General features: G+C 41.4%; 1 protein-coding gene and 1 long non-coding RNA gene across 5 annotated transcripts in view; one reads left to right on the top strand and one right to left on the bottom strand.

Annotated features, from left to right (window-relative positions):
* Positions 1–17,136, bottom strand: part of Flvcr1 (FLVCR choline and heme transporter 1) — a 32,581-nt gene that overhangs the window by 2,767 nt on the left and 12,678 nt on the right. For all 3 annotated transcript variants that reach the window (XM_004853547.4, XM_087181864.1, XM_087181865.1), the window contains 7 exons: positions 16,762–16,902; positions 12,096–12,163; positions 10,860–10,963; positions 8,979–9,089; positions 8,203–8,308; positions 7,872–7,983; positions 144–211 (listed from right to left, as the gene is read on the bottom strand). In XM_004853547.4, the coding sequence (XP_004853604.3) occupies positions 144–211; positions 7,872–7,983; positions 8,203–8,308; positions 8,979–9,089; positions 10,860–10,963; positions 12,096–12,163; positions 16,762–16,902 (710 nt within the window). The remainder of the gene's footprint in view (positions 1–143; positions 212–7,871; positions 7,984–8,202; positions 8,309–8,978; positions 9,090–10,859; positions 10,964–12,095; positions 12,164–16,761; positions 16,903–17,136) is intronic.
* On the top strand, positions 6,659–16,996 carry LOC147826253 (uncharacterized). 2 transcript variants are annotated; one of them, XR_015439397.1, is made up of 4 exons: positions 6,659–7,197; positions 8,172–8,250; positions 11,401–11,479; positions 11,627–12,054. It is a non-coding gene; the product is annotated as an uncharacterized LOC147826253 (long non-coding RNA). The 2 variants fall into 2 exon arrangements; XR_015439396.1 differs by lacking the exons at positions 11,401–11,479; positions 11,627–12,054 and adding an exon at positions 16,827–16,996.

Genomic DNA, 17,136 nt, shown 5'->3' with positions numbered 1-17,136 from the left:
ATAATAATTGTACTGTGCCTGCATACGCTATTTTAGCAGATCAACAGCTGACTCTGAAAGAAAACGCTGATAAATAAGAATGGCTTCACATTTACTCCATGTGTACTTTTCTCAGAACAGTCATAAAAGCAAATGTTACTTACAGCTTTAATTTCAGCATTTGTGATGCCTAGATTTATGTTGTGTCTTCTTAGGTCAGACTTGATTAATGCTAAAAGAGAGAATCGCAAATGGAGTTACCACAACCTGTGTCATATTTTTCCTCAAGCAGCACAGTCCTCTTCGGCATTACCAAACTGAAATAAAATACTATAAAGCTGTATTATTCAGTAGCACACTTGTAGCCTGGAAAAGATACCTAAGACTATCTTAATCAGTGAACAAATGGGGAATACCAAATGAAAAGCACATTCTTTGCACTGCAGAATTCTCTAAGGAAATATCAGCAGGTAAACAATTCTAACACTGTATGATCAATTGTGATACCGCAGACAAATACAAGTATAGAGGGAACATGGGAGAAAAATGCCTCCACAGCCAAAGGGAACCAGAGAAGGCTTGGCAGAGACACAGTGGGCCCCAAGTGACACTTCAGACCACTTGGGGAGGCAGCACAGCCTGACAGCAATGAGCCCAGAGGCCGAGGCCCAGCCTAGAGATGACCCTGCCGAGAGGCTGTAAGTGGCTGTGATTTGGTAGGATTTGGAGCCAACAGGATTTGGGGATTTGATGGGATATGAAAAAAATATGGGAGGGAGGAGAAAAACCGGGTAGCGTCAGTTTCCTCACTTGGGCAATCGCATGGATGGGAGCCCTAGTACAGTGGACCCTTGACTTACGAACTCAACTCGTTCACAAAGGCTGGTTGTAACTCAAGGTGGTCAATCAATGAAGGCTCAGGGTCCTCTACACAGCCCTCAGAGCCTCTCTCCTGTACACAGGCAGATCTCAGTGTCCTTAGAGACACTGGCCCAGGATTTCTCAATTAACCCCACACAGGAAAGGACTTGAGGTTCCTTCCAGAATTCTGTAAGAGTTAAATCTGTATCTGAGACCATCTGGAAGCACAGTGGCTGGCATTTGGGTCTTAACTCAGGACTTTGTTGGTAAGTTAAAACTAAAATTCCTGGGCATGTTGATTACGAGATGGCCACAGAACACGGAGGTCAGAAGATAGGACTGGACATATTGGTCGGAAATGTAACGGAGGTCAGGGCTGGAGACATGGATTTCTAAGTTACTAGCATTAAAGTGGTAGTGTGAAAGCCACAGATGGATCAAAGAGTATAAAATAAGACAAAAGTTTGTAGGCAGTAAATAAGAATTAGCCATAAAGCTAAGTAGAAACAAAGATGAAGACCAGTGGAACATCATGGTCATGTATGTACCACCAGTGGATGAAGCCAGTGGGGATGTGTTAACACAGTACACATCATCATCCAGTTCCATCCATGGTGTCACAATGACAGGATTTTTTCATTCTTTTTAATGGCTGAATAATATTCCACTGTATAGATACATTTTCTTTATCCACTCATCTGTATTGATGGGAATGTAGACTGAACTCATATTTTGAACTCCATTCTGTTTCCCATGATGGCTACACTAATACACACTCCAGCCAACAGTGCATGACAGTCCTCTTTTCTCCATAACCTTGTCATCACTGTTTTGTCCTTTTGGTAACAGCTATTGTACTTGGGGTATGATGAATCTCATTGTGGTTTGGACTTCTATTTCCCCATGATTAGTAATGTTAAGCATTTTTTCATATTCTTGGCCATTTATCTCCTTTTGAGAAATGTCTACTCAGACCATTTGCACATTTTTAATGATTTGTTATTTTGCTGTGGAATGTAGTTTCTTCTGCCTACTAATCCCTTGCCAGATGAAGTTTGCAATTATTTTCTATTCTGTAGGTTGTCTCTTTACTCTGTGGTTTACTTTCTGTGCAGAGCTTTGTAGCTGAATGTAATCTCACGTGTCAAGTTTTGCTTCTGTTGCTCGTTTTTGAGGATCATACAAAACAATCTTTGGCCCAGACCAATGTCCTAAAGAATTTCTCGTTCCTTTTTGTTTTCTAGTTTGGGTCTTACATTGAAGGCTTGGACTCACTGTGAGTTGGCTTTTGAATATTCTGTACTCTTGCACACATGGGCGTCCTGTTTCCCAGCGTCATTTACCACGACACTCTCGTCCCCACTGCACGTCTGGCTAGATGTGGTTTACTGCTGGGTTGCCTGCTCCGCCCTACTACCATGCTGGGTCCCTGTTGCCGTGCAGAACGTGTTGAAGTCAGGGATTGTGAGGCCTTCCATTTTATTCTGCTCAGTACTGCTTTGGTTATTGGGGTCTTTTGTGGGTCCATAAAAATTTTAGGAGTGTTTTCCCATTTCTGTGAACAGTCACCGCCATTACGATAGACAGCACTGACTCTGTAGACAGTTTTGGGTATTATGTTCATTTTAACAATTTCAACTCATCCAATTAATGAATATATGATATCTTTCCACCTTTTCATATCTTCTCCATTTTATTCATCAGCATTTTATGATTTTCATTGTAGAGTTCTTTCATCCCTATTTAATTTATTTTTATTTTTTTTGGTATTGAGGATCGAACTCAGGACTTTGCACTTACCAGGCAGCTGCAGTGCCAGGGAGCTACATCCCCAGCCCACATTTTTTGTAATTATAAATTAATTTCTGTTCATCTGATGTGAGCATAGCTATTTCTGTTCACTTAAAATTTGCTTATTCTATCCCTCACTTTGTCTTTACGTGTGTATTGTTAGTGAAACGAATTTCTTGTAGGCAACATATGATTGGATCTACTAAAAAACTAGTCTCTTAAATCCATTCAGTTTATCTAAATTTTTTAATTGGAGATTTTCAACTGTTCACAAAGTTACCTCTGCTAGTAACAAGCCACACCTGTCATTTGTTAAATGTTTTTCCCTCTGTATAGCCTTTGTTTTCTCCTTGCTCGCTGTTAATCTTTGTGGCTGAGTGGTTTTCCATAGTCACAGGTGTAATTCCTTTCTCTTTCTTGTGTGTCTATTCGAAGTAGTGAGTTTTATAATTCTGTGGTTTAATACAGGTAGTGTTCTTTTAAGCATTTCCTTTTTTTTTTTTGGTACCAGGGATTGAACTCACGTCCTTGCACTTTTGAGGCAGGCGGCGCGACCACTGAGCTAAATCCCCGGCACTTATGCATTTCCTTAGTAATGAGTGCCTTCAGTTTTCACATATCTGAAAAGGCACCATTTCCCCTTCAGTTCTGAAGGACAGCTTTACTGGGTACAGAATTCTTGGTTGGCAGTTTTTATCTTGTTTTGTTTTCTTTCAACGTTCTTGAATATACCATCCTATTCTTTCCTGGCTTGCAAATTTTGTTGAGAAATCTGCCATTAGTCCAATGGAGATTCCTTCACTTGATGTCATTTTTCTCTCGCTATGTTCACAATTCTTTGTCTTTGTTACCTTAATTATAATATGCCTTGGAGACAACAACTTCTTTGGGTTGAACCTAAATGGAGTTGAGTTTCATGATCTATACATCCATACCTCCCAAGACTTGGGAAATTTTTAGCTATTGTTAAATATGCTTAGCCTCCCAGAGTGTTGGGATTACAGGTGTGCTCCAGTACAACTGAAGAGATCTCTGGGTTTTTTAGTGGTAGCCTTTTTAGTATATGTGCTGCCGAAGCGAGCACAGCGGTACCCTTTCTGTTGAATTTCTTTCATATTATGAATTGTATTTTGTGTCTCACTCAACATCCCTCATATCATTAACTTTTCAAACATTTTATAAATTTCCTAATAATAGAGAATCACTGCATACTCTTGAGGGTTCCATATTTCCTTGTTTTCTCATGTTTGTGTCTTTGTGTTATATGTGCACATCTCACGCAACAGGCATCTTTTCCAACTTCATGGGCTTTTGAAACTTTTTTAGGAGAGGCTATTTCCTGTGAGGGGTGCTAGGCTGTCGGCAGGGTGTGGTTATATTAGCTTTGATTCTGGAAAGATTCTGTAGTGTGTTCCCTGCAGTTTCTCAGCTGTAATCCTTGTCAGCCATGTCAATGGTTGTGCTGGTGACCTAGACTACAGGTGCTTGTGACTATGGTGAGGTGGTAGTTTTGCTGGGATTGGGGTTGCTGCCTGGATGGCTGGCAGGCTGGTAGCTATGGGGCTCTCCACTGGTGGGGGCTGCCATCTGGCTGGCTGCTGGGCCAAGCATAGGTGCATGTGGGTATGGGGGACCATGGGCTTCATGTTGGCTTCTCCTCTGTGCTCATCTGCCTGTTCTTGGGGAATGGAGCACCTCATGGGTCTGAATGTTCTGTCTCAGCCTTTGTCTGGGGCTTTGGCTCTGTTATTACAGCCACCCACGAGCATGGTGGAATGATGGTGACACCTTAAGAATGGATCTGCTGTGACCACCAGCCACCAAAATGGACCACACTCTTGCACTGGGTCTGGTTTCAAGACAGTGCCAAGGACTGGCAGCTTAGGTCATGAGCCTCAAGAGTGTACAACGGTGGCGTTTACTCTGTGGCAATACAGCTCATGAATTATAACAGCTCTCTAAACTCTACTCAGGGTCTGTGACATCTGAAGGCTCCTGTGCAGTCATCTGCAGCAGCAGAGGGGATCTTGGGGTTCTCTACCTTACCTGTTCCCCATAAAGACAGGTCTCTCTTGGCTCCAAGCCAATCTGGGCAGAGGAGAGTGTGGGAGTGGCAGGGCACCTTGCTGTCCTCTTTCATCAAACTCCTTGAGGACCTTGCCACTCTGCTGCCACTCTGGTGTACTTTGTGTCCCGCTAGTAAGTTTGCTTGTGGTTTTTTGTGACGAGGATGAGCAACAGACCATTCTACTCAGCCATCTTGCTGATGTGGCAACCTAGACTGTTCCCTTTGGGTCCTCTTTCTCTTCACGTTTCAGTTTTAGAGGTTTCTTGTTTGATTGTTCTGCAATACTAGGGATAGAACCCAGGTGTTCTCTACCACTGAGCTACACTCCCCAGCCCTTTCAATTTTGAGATAGAGTCTTGCTAAGATGCTCAGGTGGGACTTGAACTTGTGATCCTCCTGCCTCAGCCTTCCTCCCGGTGTTGGTATTGGCTGTGGCCACCATATCCGTCTAGTTTTGGAGGTTTCTATGGCTATATCCTCAAGCCCAAAGATTCTTTCTCCAATCATTCTAGTCTACTAATAAATCCCTCAAAAGCATTCTTCATTTCTGTTACCATGTTTTGATTTTGAGCAGTTTTTGGCTTCTTAGACTTTCCATCTTTCTATACTACCCAGTTTTTCTTGCACAGTATTTTATTCATTACAGACCAAGCATAGTAATCATAGCTGTTTTAAGTTCCTAATCCGGTAATTCCAGCATCTGTACCATAGCTGAGTATGGTTATGCTACTTGCTCTTTTTTTTTTTTTTTTTGGTATTGGGGACTGAACTCGGGTCCTTACGCTTGCGAAGCAGGTGGCGGAACCACTGAGCTAAATCCCTGGCCCTATTTGCTCTTTCTTTAAATTGTGCTTTTTGCCTTGTAGTATGTCTTTTAATTTTTTTTTTTTTTTTGTGGTACACTGGGGTATCATGATACACTGGGGTAAAAAAGATGGCTGTAATGAGGCAATGTGGTGGTGAAGTGTGGGGGAGTGGAAGCCTTCTATCATCCTCTACGCAGGGCTGGGACTGTGCCTCTGAACTGTGAGCCTCACATGAGGTTCGCAGCCACGTAGCCCAGTGGGACAGGATGGCTAGAGGGGCCCGAAGGTGCACATTTCCTTCTCCCACATGGAAGTCTGGAGTGCACTGGACCTGGGCCTTTCCTTTCCCCCAGGTCAGCAAGGCTCAGATAAATCCTGGTAGGTTAGATGCTGGTTAAATAGTCCCCCCCTGGGGCACATCTACTAAGAAGACCAGACTACTCTGGCCTATCCCAGAAAGGCTCCTTTCCCCTACAAACAGGAGGTAAAATTCCCGAAGTGAGAGTCCCTGTGCAGGCTCCCTCTGGAGCTTTCTCAGGGTTTTCTGCACAGAGCCTCCAGCAACTCTTCAACCCATTCTGGTTTCCTACAGCAGCTGCACTCCTTCCCACTAGTTTCGGCTCTGATTTTCTGCTTCTGTTGTTCTCTCCAGTTTTGGAGGCCGTGTTCTGCACTATGATCTCACTTCTCTTTTGGACCTAAGAAGAGTTGTTGATTTTTCAGTTTGTTCAGCTTCCAATTTGTTGTTAGTGTAGAGTGGCAGTTTTCAAGCTTCTTATTTGCCGGACTGAAACCGCAAGTCCAGTGTTTTCTTTGAAATCCACACTGCCCCTCAGAATCCTCCATTACTGATATCAATATTTTAGAAAAACCCTCCATCTCTCTCCAACAAAATACTCAGCAAATCAGATAAATTAGCATTTTTAGATGGTGAAGGTCTCAATGTAAAACTAGTGTTAAATACTTTTTTTCACTTTTAAAATTAATTCTGCAGATTTGATTTGTTTGAATTAATGTTCATGAATTTTATATAAAAATCACACATGGGCCGGGGATTTAGCTCAGTGGTTCCACCACCTGCCTTGCAAGCGCAAGGTCCCAAGTTTGATCCCCAGTACCAAAAAAAAAAAAAAAAAAAAGAAATATCACACAAACAGGCACGGTGGCCCACCCATGTGATCGCAGCTCTCTGGGAGGCAGGAGGACTGCAAATTCGAGCTCTGCTCTGCAAACTTATCAACTTAGCAAGATCCTGTCTCAAAATACTACTAACAATAATAAATACAAAGACCTGGGCATACAGCTCAGTGTGAAGGCCCTGGGTTCAATCCCTGTACTGTACCTCTCCCCCAAATCTGGAAAAGAAGTATGAAACCGTTCCCTTTACTTTTAGTGCAACAATAATACTCTAGTTGATAGGTACATGGCTCTTGTCTGGAAATCAAGAACCAACAAATATTTACAACATAGCAGACAGTATTAGATATTCCACACTTTTCTGGGTTTTGTTTTGTTAACTAAAGATAGTAGGGTAAAAACTTCCTTTTGACAGGACATTTTTCTTTGGGAACAGGACACAATGACTTTGTCTGAGTATGATGAATGAATAGTAACCTTGGGTGGCTATGTGTATCCAAAATAAATGCTTATCACAGGGAAGCTTATCGTTGCAGCTTTACAAAGAATGACCAGGTAAGCAAATGTAAAACAAAGTTTTCATTCATACCCTTCTTATAGATTCTGTCCTCAAATTAAGTTATTACCAGATTTGTAAAAATTCCTCTTTGAATATCCATGGATTCCATCTCTCGTGTTGGTAAAGGGATGCAGAAAGAAATTGTCAAAGCAAAATAACAGCAGAGGGCAGCCTGGGCTTGGAAACACTACCGGGCGCCAACTGCCCAACTCATGTGAAAGGACGCCCAGCAGGGGTCTACTGGAAGGGCCTGCTCAATGGGGGAGAAACCCCCACTCTTTTGGGGGTCACAATAGTGATGTGTACTGTGAATGTACAGTGGAAAAGACGGAGCAAGCTGAAATTTCCTTCTAAGTCTCAGAGAGGTTAAGTAAGTCACCTAAGTCACACAGCTAGTGAGAAACAGAATCAGAGTTTGCAGCAGGGTCTGCCCAACTTCAGGTCTTTATTACTGTTACAACCGTTTTGTTTCCTATCACTGTTTTGATCATGAAACCTCCAACATAAATTAACAGATTTATATCCTTAGAAGAAAATAAACAATATCCTGCTTTTTATCTCATTTTTAACTCCTATGTTCTGCCAAGCCATTAGGAAGCAATACACACAAAAATTACATATAAAGACAACACAGTGCATATACTTCTGCCAGGCAAATCCCCTAACTCACCTGTTAAAATGATGCCCACAAACATCCACAAGCAGAGGAAAATGTTCCCTGCCCTGGGGCCATAATCTGTTATGAGCTTTCCTTGAGCCAATGTGAACAAAATTCCAAAAACCTGAAATAAGTGAAACAATTTTTATTAATTTTGCTTCTTTAAAACACATGTACATTTTCCCCCCAGGACCTTTTAAAACTAATATTCTTCACATATTTTGGCATCTAGAAACACTCACTGAAAAGTGAGATTGTTAAAACAAAAATTATGATCAAACTCATTATTCACTAGACTGTTTGGTACAACAGCCATCAAGACTAAGAGGAGCCAGAGGTTTACCTGGGCAGCAGCATTAAGAAGACCAGACGAAGTGCCCTCGGACTCAGGGTAAGTGATTTCCACAGCGAATTCAAACCCCAGCGGGAGGTAACCGGTCATGAAGAAACTAGGAAAACCAAGCCGGCATTATAGAAAGAACTATCAGAAGGACAACATCACACACTGACTCAACCATTCTATATCTCAGGCCTATTCCAATGCTTCATTCAGTGAGTATATTTTGGGGTTGTGATATGAAAGTGAGGAACTATTATTACTAACCAAGCAGCCCAAAGTCACAAGAACTGAAAATCCCAAAGATTTTTCCCCCCTCATTTTTTCCTTCTACTTTTCTAAGTCAGCTGTTTTTATTACCAATAATGTTACGTGGACTCAGTAAGGCTTATACATTTTCATCAACAGACTTTCTTTCCTCCTTACTTTTGCTTTTCTTTCTTACTAGGGATTATACCCACCAGGTCCCCTTAAAAATTTTTTTAAAAAATTTTTGAGACAAGGTCTTGTTAAATCACTGTTTCCCATGCAGGGCTTGAATTTGCAATCTTCCTGCCTCAGCCTCCTGGAAGGCTAGGGTTACAGGTGTGCACAAGCACACAAGGCTAAACTATTTTTTACAGTTTTGAAGAATTATACACTTACATGCACACAATGGGTCTTATAGGGTTAAACTACTAAAGGACTTTTGGATGAACTTAAAAGATTAGTAAATTAAAGTAATAATACTTCAGAATTATAACAGCATGGTATCATTTTTCCTAAATATATCTCATACTTACCCAAGTATCCCTCCAGTAACAAACACGATGATAATGTAGTCAAGGTCCAATGTGAAAGTAAATATAATCATTCCAATAAAAGACAAAATGTAAACTATCAGAGTAGTCTGTCTAAAACCAAACAACAAAATTGTTAAGAATTTTTCTAGGCATATAAAAATCATGTGACTAACCACTGCTCTATCCATACAGCAATAAATCTACATTTGAAAATTCACCCCTTCTTGTTTACAGAAAATGTATTCACCAAAACACAGACTTTAAAGATTAAATTTAAGATTCAATAGCGGCAGTCAACAAAACTCACGCCATATCCAATGCTCAAGCAGAAAAGGCTACTCATGAGTAGTTAAGAATCCCATTCCACATGAATCCTATTTCAAGATTCAAATCAAATTTCCCCTCTTCCAAACGCCTTCCCTAGCCCCTACAGCATACAAGATTCTCTTCCCATCTCCCTTATCACCTACACCTACATACCTGGCACTTATGAGTCAATGTTAGTCTGTTACTTTACCATTTAACTTTGCCTATGTGAGTGCCTTATTGGCCCCATTTAGAGCACAAGTCCCTTAGGGACCGAACTTGCCTACCGCTGGCCATAACCCCCCAGCAGGAGAGATGTGCACAACGGGACGGATGAGAAAGAGGCAGCTACCTTGGGAACCCAAGCTCCCCCAAGAACGTATTGTTGCCCCTGCCAAGTCTCCTAATCCATCATGGACCGAGACTACTAGGGAACTGAATCCTGTACACATGCTCCTTTCACCTACAAACTGAGCAGATTTCACTCTGAGCTGTAATTTTTTTGGGGGGGGGGATGGAACTCAGGACCTTGTACTTTCGAGGCAGGCAGCGGCACCACTGAGCTAAATCCCTGGCCCTGAACTGTAATTTTATAATAAAACCACAGACAGTGTTGTGTTAAATTATGGGAGAATTATCCTGGAGAATTTCAAGGTCGGGGTACTTCCGGAAGGATTTAGAATAATACAGTAGTTAAATGTAGCTGGACCTTGAAAAGTGTACATGACTTTTCTTTCTCTCAATAAATTTTTCCTACTCTTAAAAAAAAAAAAAAGAAAAATGTACATGACAGAGTTCCATATTTCACTCCATTCTTTTATTCACGAACAGTTCCATTCACTAATTCTCCCAAGCAGAGACAGGAGAAGCTTTAGCCCTTTAGATGTGCCCTGGGGCTAGGAGTGTAGTTCAGTGGGAAACCACTTGCCCAGCACTCGCAAGGTCCTGGCTTGGATCCCTAGCACCACAAAAAAATATGATAAAAGAGAAACTGGCTAATCTTTTAAGGCCAAAGCAGAAGAATGCTGCCACTGAAACCCTGCTCTGGTTTCCTAGTCGTATCACTTCCTCTTTCTTTTATATTAAAAACACTGTTTCCATATACAGGCACAATTAAAATAGCATCTTCATACTATGCATTGTATTATAGTTAAATGGTACTGTAGTTTTAGGGACATTTTGGTCAAAAGTTTTTTTACCAAAACAAAAGTCTTATCCTCAATGTTTTTTTTTTTTATAAGAACAGTATTTTGTATTTTAAGCCCACAGAAAAAGAAAAGAACAAGATCAAGTCTGTCAAAAGTCAAAGGTTCCTCAGAAGGAGCTTTTCTTTTTAAAATACAGATATGCTCCCTTCTAAAGTATGTATGGGTATTGTCAGAGGGGAAGAAGGTTCATATGGTATATCCAAATTCTCAAGGTTGAAATAAGTATGACCAATAAAATAAAACAATATGTAGGTTATTGAAACATTTACGAAATGAAAGGAGCCAGGACGTGTTTGGTAACACTTAGATCTCTGAAAATAAAAAAGGAAGTTCTACAATCCAAACTCCCCATATTCCCATCACTCACTTGTACGTTTTGGTGTAGTCCAGCCATAAGCCACACAGAATGGAGCCCAGCATTCCGGCCACCACCAGAGTGAGCCCAATCCTTCCCGCATTCACCTCCTGATCCTGAAAACCATGAGCATGAGAAGCTGATCAGACACGGACCCTGCACACCCCACCCTGTCCGCAGTCATGGGAATCATCAGGTAAACTGAGGCACACATTGGGAAGATTCAGTGCATGGATTAGAGTTGGTGAGCAGTGGCAAGTAAAAAACAAATAAAGCCAGAAAAAATAAAAATAATGGGAGAAATAAAAAAAATTTCTTTGGTCCTCTGTGATTAAAAGCACAATTTTTGTTAGGATTTGTACGTAATTTACAGATGTCTGAAAAGGGTTTATATAGTACAGCTCCCTTATTTTAGGAGCAGAAAGGCCACTCAGAACTTGGTATTTGCTTCTTATGTTGATTCCTTTGAAATGTTTTGCCGTTTTCCATATATCAATAACTTAATCCAAAACAAAACAAAACGGCATTGCCAGAGTGATAATTCTGCTTTCAGCTGGATGTGGCAGCATATGCCTGTAACCCCAGTGCTGAGGAAGGAGGCTTGAAAATCCAAGATCCACCTGAGCAACTCAGTAAGTTCCTGTTTCAAAAAATAAAAAGCATTGGGGATGTAGCGTAGTACAAAGGCCCTGCATTCAATCCTCCATACCACCAAAGGAAAAAAAGTCTGCTTTTAATGTTTTAGGAATTTAACTAAATGTGTTTAATAAAAATTACAGGCAATCACTGCTTTGGATTTAGCTCCTGCCCTGGGGCCAAGAGACCAGACAAATCCAGAATGGAATCACCTGTGCCAGGTGCCACAAGGCCACCACGAACATGAAAATGGCCCAAGAGTCACTGCAGCCCAAGAGAGGGAGCCCAGCCCTCTGCTCAGCCTGGTGAGGAAGCTGCAATGTGATCACCAGTCCACTCCAGGTCCTCGTTTCTGCTGCTTCTGCCCTTCTCCGCCTATAAAGCCCATCCACTCCTGTTTTCGGAGCACCTTTCCCCTCAGGAGGGACGTTGCCTGATCCCCAAGCTCTTTCAATTTGGTAAAATTTTGCTTCACAAATGTGTTCTCATTAAAAACAAAGGTAAATCTTTTACACAACAAGATTATAACCCTAAATCTTATGATTATGCTAACAGGAATTATATGGAATAATCCTAAGCGGGGTGTACAATATGATAAAAAGAGAAGCTTACCTTATAATATGTCAGTATCATTTGGTTTAATAATGTTGAGACTGCATAAAATGCTCCAGTCATGATACCTGAAATAATAAAGAAGAAATTATGTATGTATCATTTATCAGTTCATCAAGTGGCTCCGAGCACTGTGTGACAGCTGTGAAAATACAATGCAGTTTTTAGGCAGCTGAAAATTTAGTGACGACTGCCATTCCCTTCCGGGATGTGTACTGATCAATTTAACACTAAATTGACGAGGGATCAGTGCTATGGTTTGGCTGTGTTCCCCCAAGGATCGTGTGTCAGCTTGTCCCCAGTATGGTGGGGGTGAGGGGAGGGACCCTTCAGAGGCGGGGCCTAGAGCAAGGTCCCCAGGAGGGGTTAACACTGGGCTCCCAGAGGTGTCCCACAGCAGCTGCTCCTCTGTGCTGGCCCCTTAGCTCGTGCCACTGCCCATTTGCTCCTCTCCCACACTGGTGTAGCCAGGCCCTCAGCACCCACTGAGCAGACGGGGTCACCAGATCTTGGACTTTCAGCCTCCAAAGCTGAAGAGGCTAAACAGACCTCTTTTCTTTACGAAATTCTCAACCTCAGATGTTTTGTGATAGCAATAGAAAATGGATTGGGCCAGGGATTTAGCTCAGTGGTTCCACCACCTGCCTCGCAAGTGCAAGGTCCCGAGTTCGATCCCCGGTACCAAAAAAAGAAAATGGATTAATATGCTACATTAGCAGACTCCTGTCATAAGACTGTTGTTATTTAGATTCAGATATACCGACCATAAACCACATCCCCACACACGCCACTGTACACAGTGACCCCTCCAGCCACAGGTTATGTACTGAGCACCCACAGTACCTACAGCCAACAATGTTAAAAGCACAACAGAATCCCTATTTCAGAGAGATTACCTTGGATCAGATTTACAGGGTAATTTGTTACACAAGGCAACATTAACTGAAGAATATTCACAAAGACAAAATTAACAAGAGCAGGAATCACCTGCACAGGTTTAAACCCTAATGTATCCTTGAATGTACTGAATGAATTTTGGTAAGCTTCCTGACCTAGTTGAGATTTAGTCCAATCTCAATCTCAATCTCAATCAATCAATCTGTCTCTCAGGTTCCAGACACACAAACACTACAGAGAACACTATAACAAACAACCTTACTCACCACCCAGCTCCATCAAATATTAGTGCTCTGTCAACTTTCTTCAGATTCATGTTTTGTAGACCTTTCCCAATCCTATTCTTCTCTTCTTTCCCAAGGCTAACCCCAAGCTTGATACTGGTGTGCATAATTTTATATATTACTGTACATGTACATTTCAAACAATTACTAACTTTATATAAATACGATTATTTAAATCCATTTGTAACTTGCTCTTATGCTGTGACTCACTATTATGGCTTTGAGCTCTATCCGTGTTGACACTTTTCACCCTCATTCATTAGTTTTCTCTGTTCATTCCACTGTGGGAATATACTTAGATTTAGACATCTATAGTCCTATTAACAGACATCTAAGAGTTTTTTCCCAGTTTTCCATTATTTAAAACAAGACTGTAATGAGTATGTTTTTGTTCTTACATGCAAGCGTTCCTCCAAGAATGTATCTAGGAGAACTTCTACTTTTTTGATGTAATCCAATCACTTTTAAGGTAATTACCCATTTATACCACTAGCAGAGTTTCCATACCGTCATACCTTAGCCAAATTTGTCTTCATCAGATTTTTAGGATTTGTTTTGTTTTCTGGCAATCTGAACATGCATACTAGTCTATCTTACTCTGGTTTTGATGTATATGTCCTGTATTACTAGCATGGTGTAGCATCATGTATGAACAATACATGCATGTACACACGACTGCTTTCTGGTTTTCTTGGAATTGTGTTTTTATTGATCTGCCAGGGTTTTTTTGGTACCGGAGATTGAACTCAGGACCTTGTGCTTGCGAGGCAAGCAGCAGAACCACTGAACTAAATCCCCGGCCCTCCAAGAGTTATTTTTATGTTATGGATACTAATCCTTTATTGGTTATAAACACTGCAGACAATTTCTCATAATCAACTGTTTTGTCTTTTCATTTTTTTAATGGTGTCTTTTTAGAAAAGACTGTTATTTTGATGTAGTCATATTTATCAATATATTTCTTTAGGATTTATGTTAATTGCATTAAGAAATCCTTAAGAATATTACAGTCTGCTGTATTTGTTCCTAAAACTTTACAGTTCTGAGTTTTACTCTTTGATCTGCAACCCATTTTGACACATGATATGATATGGAGACCTCCAATTCCACCTTACTTTCCCCATATGGTCAATTACCCCAGACAATTTACTAAGTAAGTTCTCTTCTGCCAAACCTCAAGTTTTCATATGTTTATATTGGGCCAGTCACTGGATTGGTTTGTAAACATTCTAGTTTTTCTTTTTCCAGGCACGGCTGTGTGACTTTAAATGTGACCAAGGTCACACTCTCTATTTCCTGCCTCGGTAACTCTGGAATGGGGTAGAGATGTCAGAGTCGTGAGCAGAACCGTGCTGCCAACTGATACCTAAGAAGCACACTGGTGCTGTCAGGCCGCTAACCTGGCTCTGGTGGCCTCACTGCTCTAGTGTAACTTAGGCTATGACAAGTGATGGTCACACAGGCAGGCCCCGTGCTCTCTGGCGTTCCAGCAGTCTACCCTAGCCCTTGCTACTCTTGGCATCTCGTATCCTAGCTTTATAAATCTTGAGAGCTGAAAAGGAGCCCCCACCTGGTTCTTCATCAAAATTTTCTTTGTTGCTCTGGGCCCTTACTTCTGTCAAGGAATTTTGGAATTAGGTTCTATTACGATCCCTGCTTAAGCAAGGCTGCAGGAGATCTGCAGCTGGTCTGAATGGCACTGGCCTTTGTTAGTCACTCAGCGCCCGTAGTGCACAAAGCACCTAGACGACACGGGCTCACAGGGAAGGCTGAGGGTGCAAGTGAGGCTGGGCCAGGGCAGAGTGCATGCCGCTGTGCCACACCCTGTGGTACCTGGAATCTGGTCCAGACCCAGGAAGGACAGCAAGAGTCTGGATTTGTAGCAAGGCAGGCTTTGTGGTCTGAATTAGAGGATGGTATTATCTGCATTTTAGATAGCAAAAGACAACAGCTGGCATAGTGAGAAATTTTTTCTCTAAATAGCCTGGCCTCAACAAAGAAACAAACAAACAAATAAACTTGTCTTGGTTCCTTTGGTTCCTGAGTTTTGGACACTATGTATGCAATTCTGAAAAGCTGCTCCAGGAGTCCAGGTCCCCATCCAGACTGTTCCACGTGCAAGACTGCTGCAACCTCACATACCGAATACAAAGCACACAGAGGGACAAGTGTTTGCCCAAAAGGTGTGGCGCTACCTTCACTCAAACATTATGCTCCTGAGCTCTGAGCCCAAGAAACTTCCCATCCAACTGTAACGGAGCCATTGTTGGAACTCTTTGCCTGTGTAAACATGCTGAGAGGGTGAAAGAAATAGTGGCACAGAACTGCGGAGATCAGAAGGAAGGTGTTTGCACGCAGAGCCGTGTCTGCGTGCTGAGTATGTCTGGGACAGTGGCTGGTTCCAAGCCTGGTGGAGAGTTTTGTGGTAGAAAATAGTGAGGGATAAAAGAGCGATACAAGAAAGTCATCTTCAATGACAGCCTTAGGAAATCAATTTGGTGTCACACACAATAGTGAGCCAGGGCATTTCCCTGCTTCCTAGATTTGAATTTTAGGTTTAACCTAGACAGGGAAATCACCAGCAAAATTAAGAAAAATATTCAAGGATGAGAGGATATAACATAGGAGACTGGCTTTAAAATATTCCAGGAAAAAAATGGGGGAAATAGACAAAAGAAGAGTGACAGAAAGCTGGTGACCTGGGTGACTTCGGACACACTTGATGAGTCCAGAGGAGCTGCAGAGATTCAAGGTTCTACTTTTGTGGCTGGCAACGCCCATTAGAAAAAGAGGAACTAATCCTGGGAAAAGAATTAAGAGTTCAAGTAAGGACATGATTTGTTACAATTCTAAAACGTTATGTACTAGGATGCATGCCTGAAAACAGCAGCGAGTGACTTCTGAAGTGAAGCAGGACAGAAATGGGGTCCTGGTGGTCAACACGTGCAGCGTCAACGCAAGCGACAAAACCCAAACTGTCCAAAAACTCTGAAAAGAACCAATGTGTTTGTACCTGTAGTCAGGGTTACAGAGTTAAAGGTGAGGATAAATACATGTTAGCTATCCCAAAAGATCTAGAAAGATGAGAATTGTTTTTAAAATTAGGACTGGTTACAGTGACTTCCTTCATGTCTAGTTTTCACATGGGAGTCAAAAAAGACACTAGCTACACTTGGTGAAAGAAAGGAATTGTTGAAATTTCCCACATGTTTATAGCAGTCATAAATCCAGTCATAAATGGGCTAAGGTACTCTTTGAGAAATCACAAAAGACAGTATTTCTCTATTTGAGATCTATTTTTTCTTGTATTTTAAAACATGTGAAAAAAATCCACCTTAGCATTTTTGCATTTAGTTCAAAATATAAGTTCATGATTACGTTGTGGAGTTCGCAAACCAATCTCATTAAGATTCAAACCACCATGTTAAATGAAAACAATTCATGTTGCTCAGTGACTTCAAAGAAAATGCAAGAAAACCACTTACCATAAGAGATCAGCAGAAGGACAAAAGGAATGTTTTTAAACAGGTTTCTTATCGATTTCTTATAGGAGTACTCCTCTGGGGGACTGTCCTGAAGAGCTGCTTGAGCCTGACTCGGTGGGTATGGGGGTTTTTCCTTGAATGCTAGGAATGTACATGGAGAGAATAATATGGATCAATATATAGGTAATATATTGCCATATATATAACTGTATGTATCTTTCTTAGTGAACTGACAATTCAGCTTAAGTTTAAAGAGGTATAGAAGGCTTTCACAGTGAGGCTTCTCATTTTCACTCATTTCTACGTAAAAACCAGTTTGGCATTATCATCTCGGCCCTCTAAAACTTAAGAGATTTGGCCAGTTCCCATAGCTGA

Source organism: Heterocephalus glaber, unplaced genomic scaffold (assembly GCF_053883595.1).
Source record: "Heterocephalus glaber isolate CG9 unplaced genomic scaffold, H.glaber_assembly_v1.0 deba00001472, whole genome shotgun sequence".
Classification (NCBI taxonomy): domain Eukaryota; kingdom Metazoa; phylum Chordata; class Mammalia; order Rodentia; family Bathyergidae; genus Heterocephalus; species Heterocephalus glaber.
This window is presented reverse-complemented; position numbering and strand designations above follow the sequence as displayed.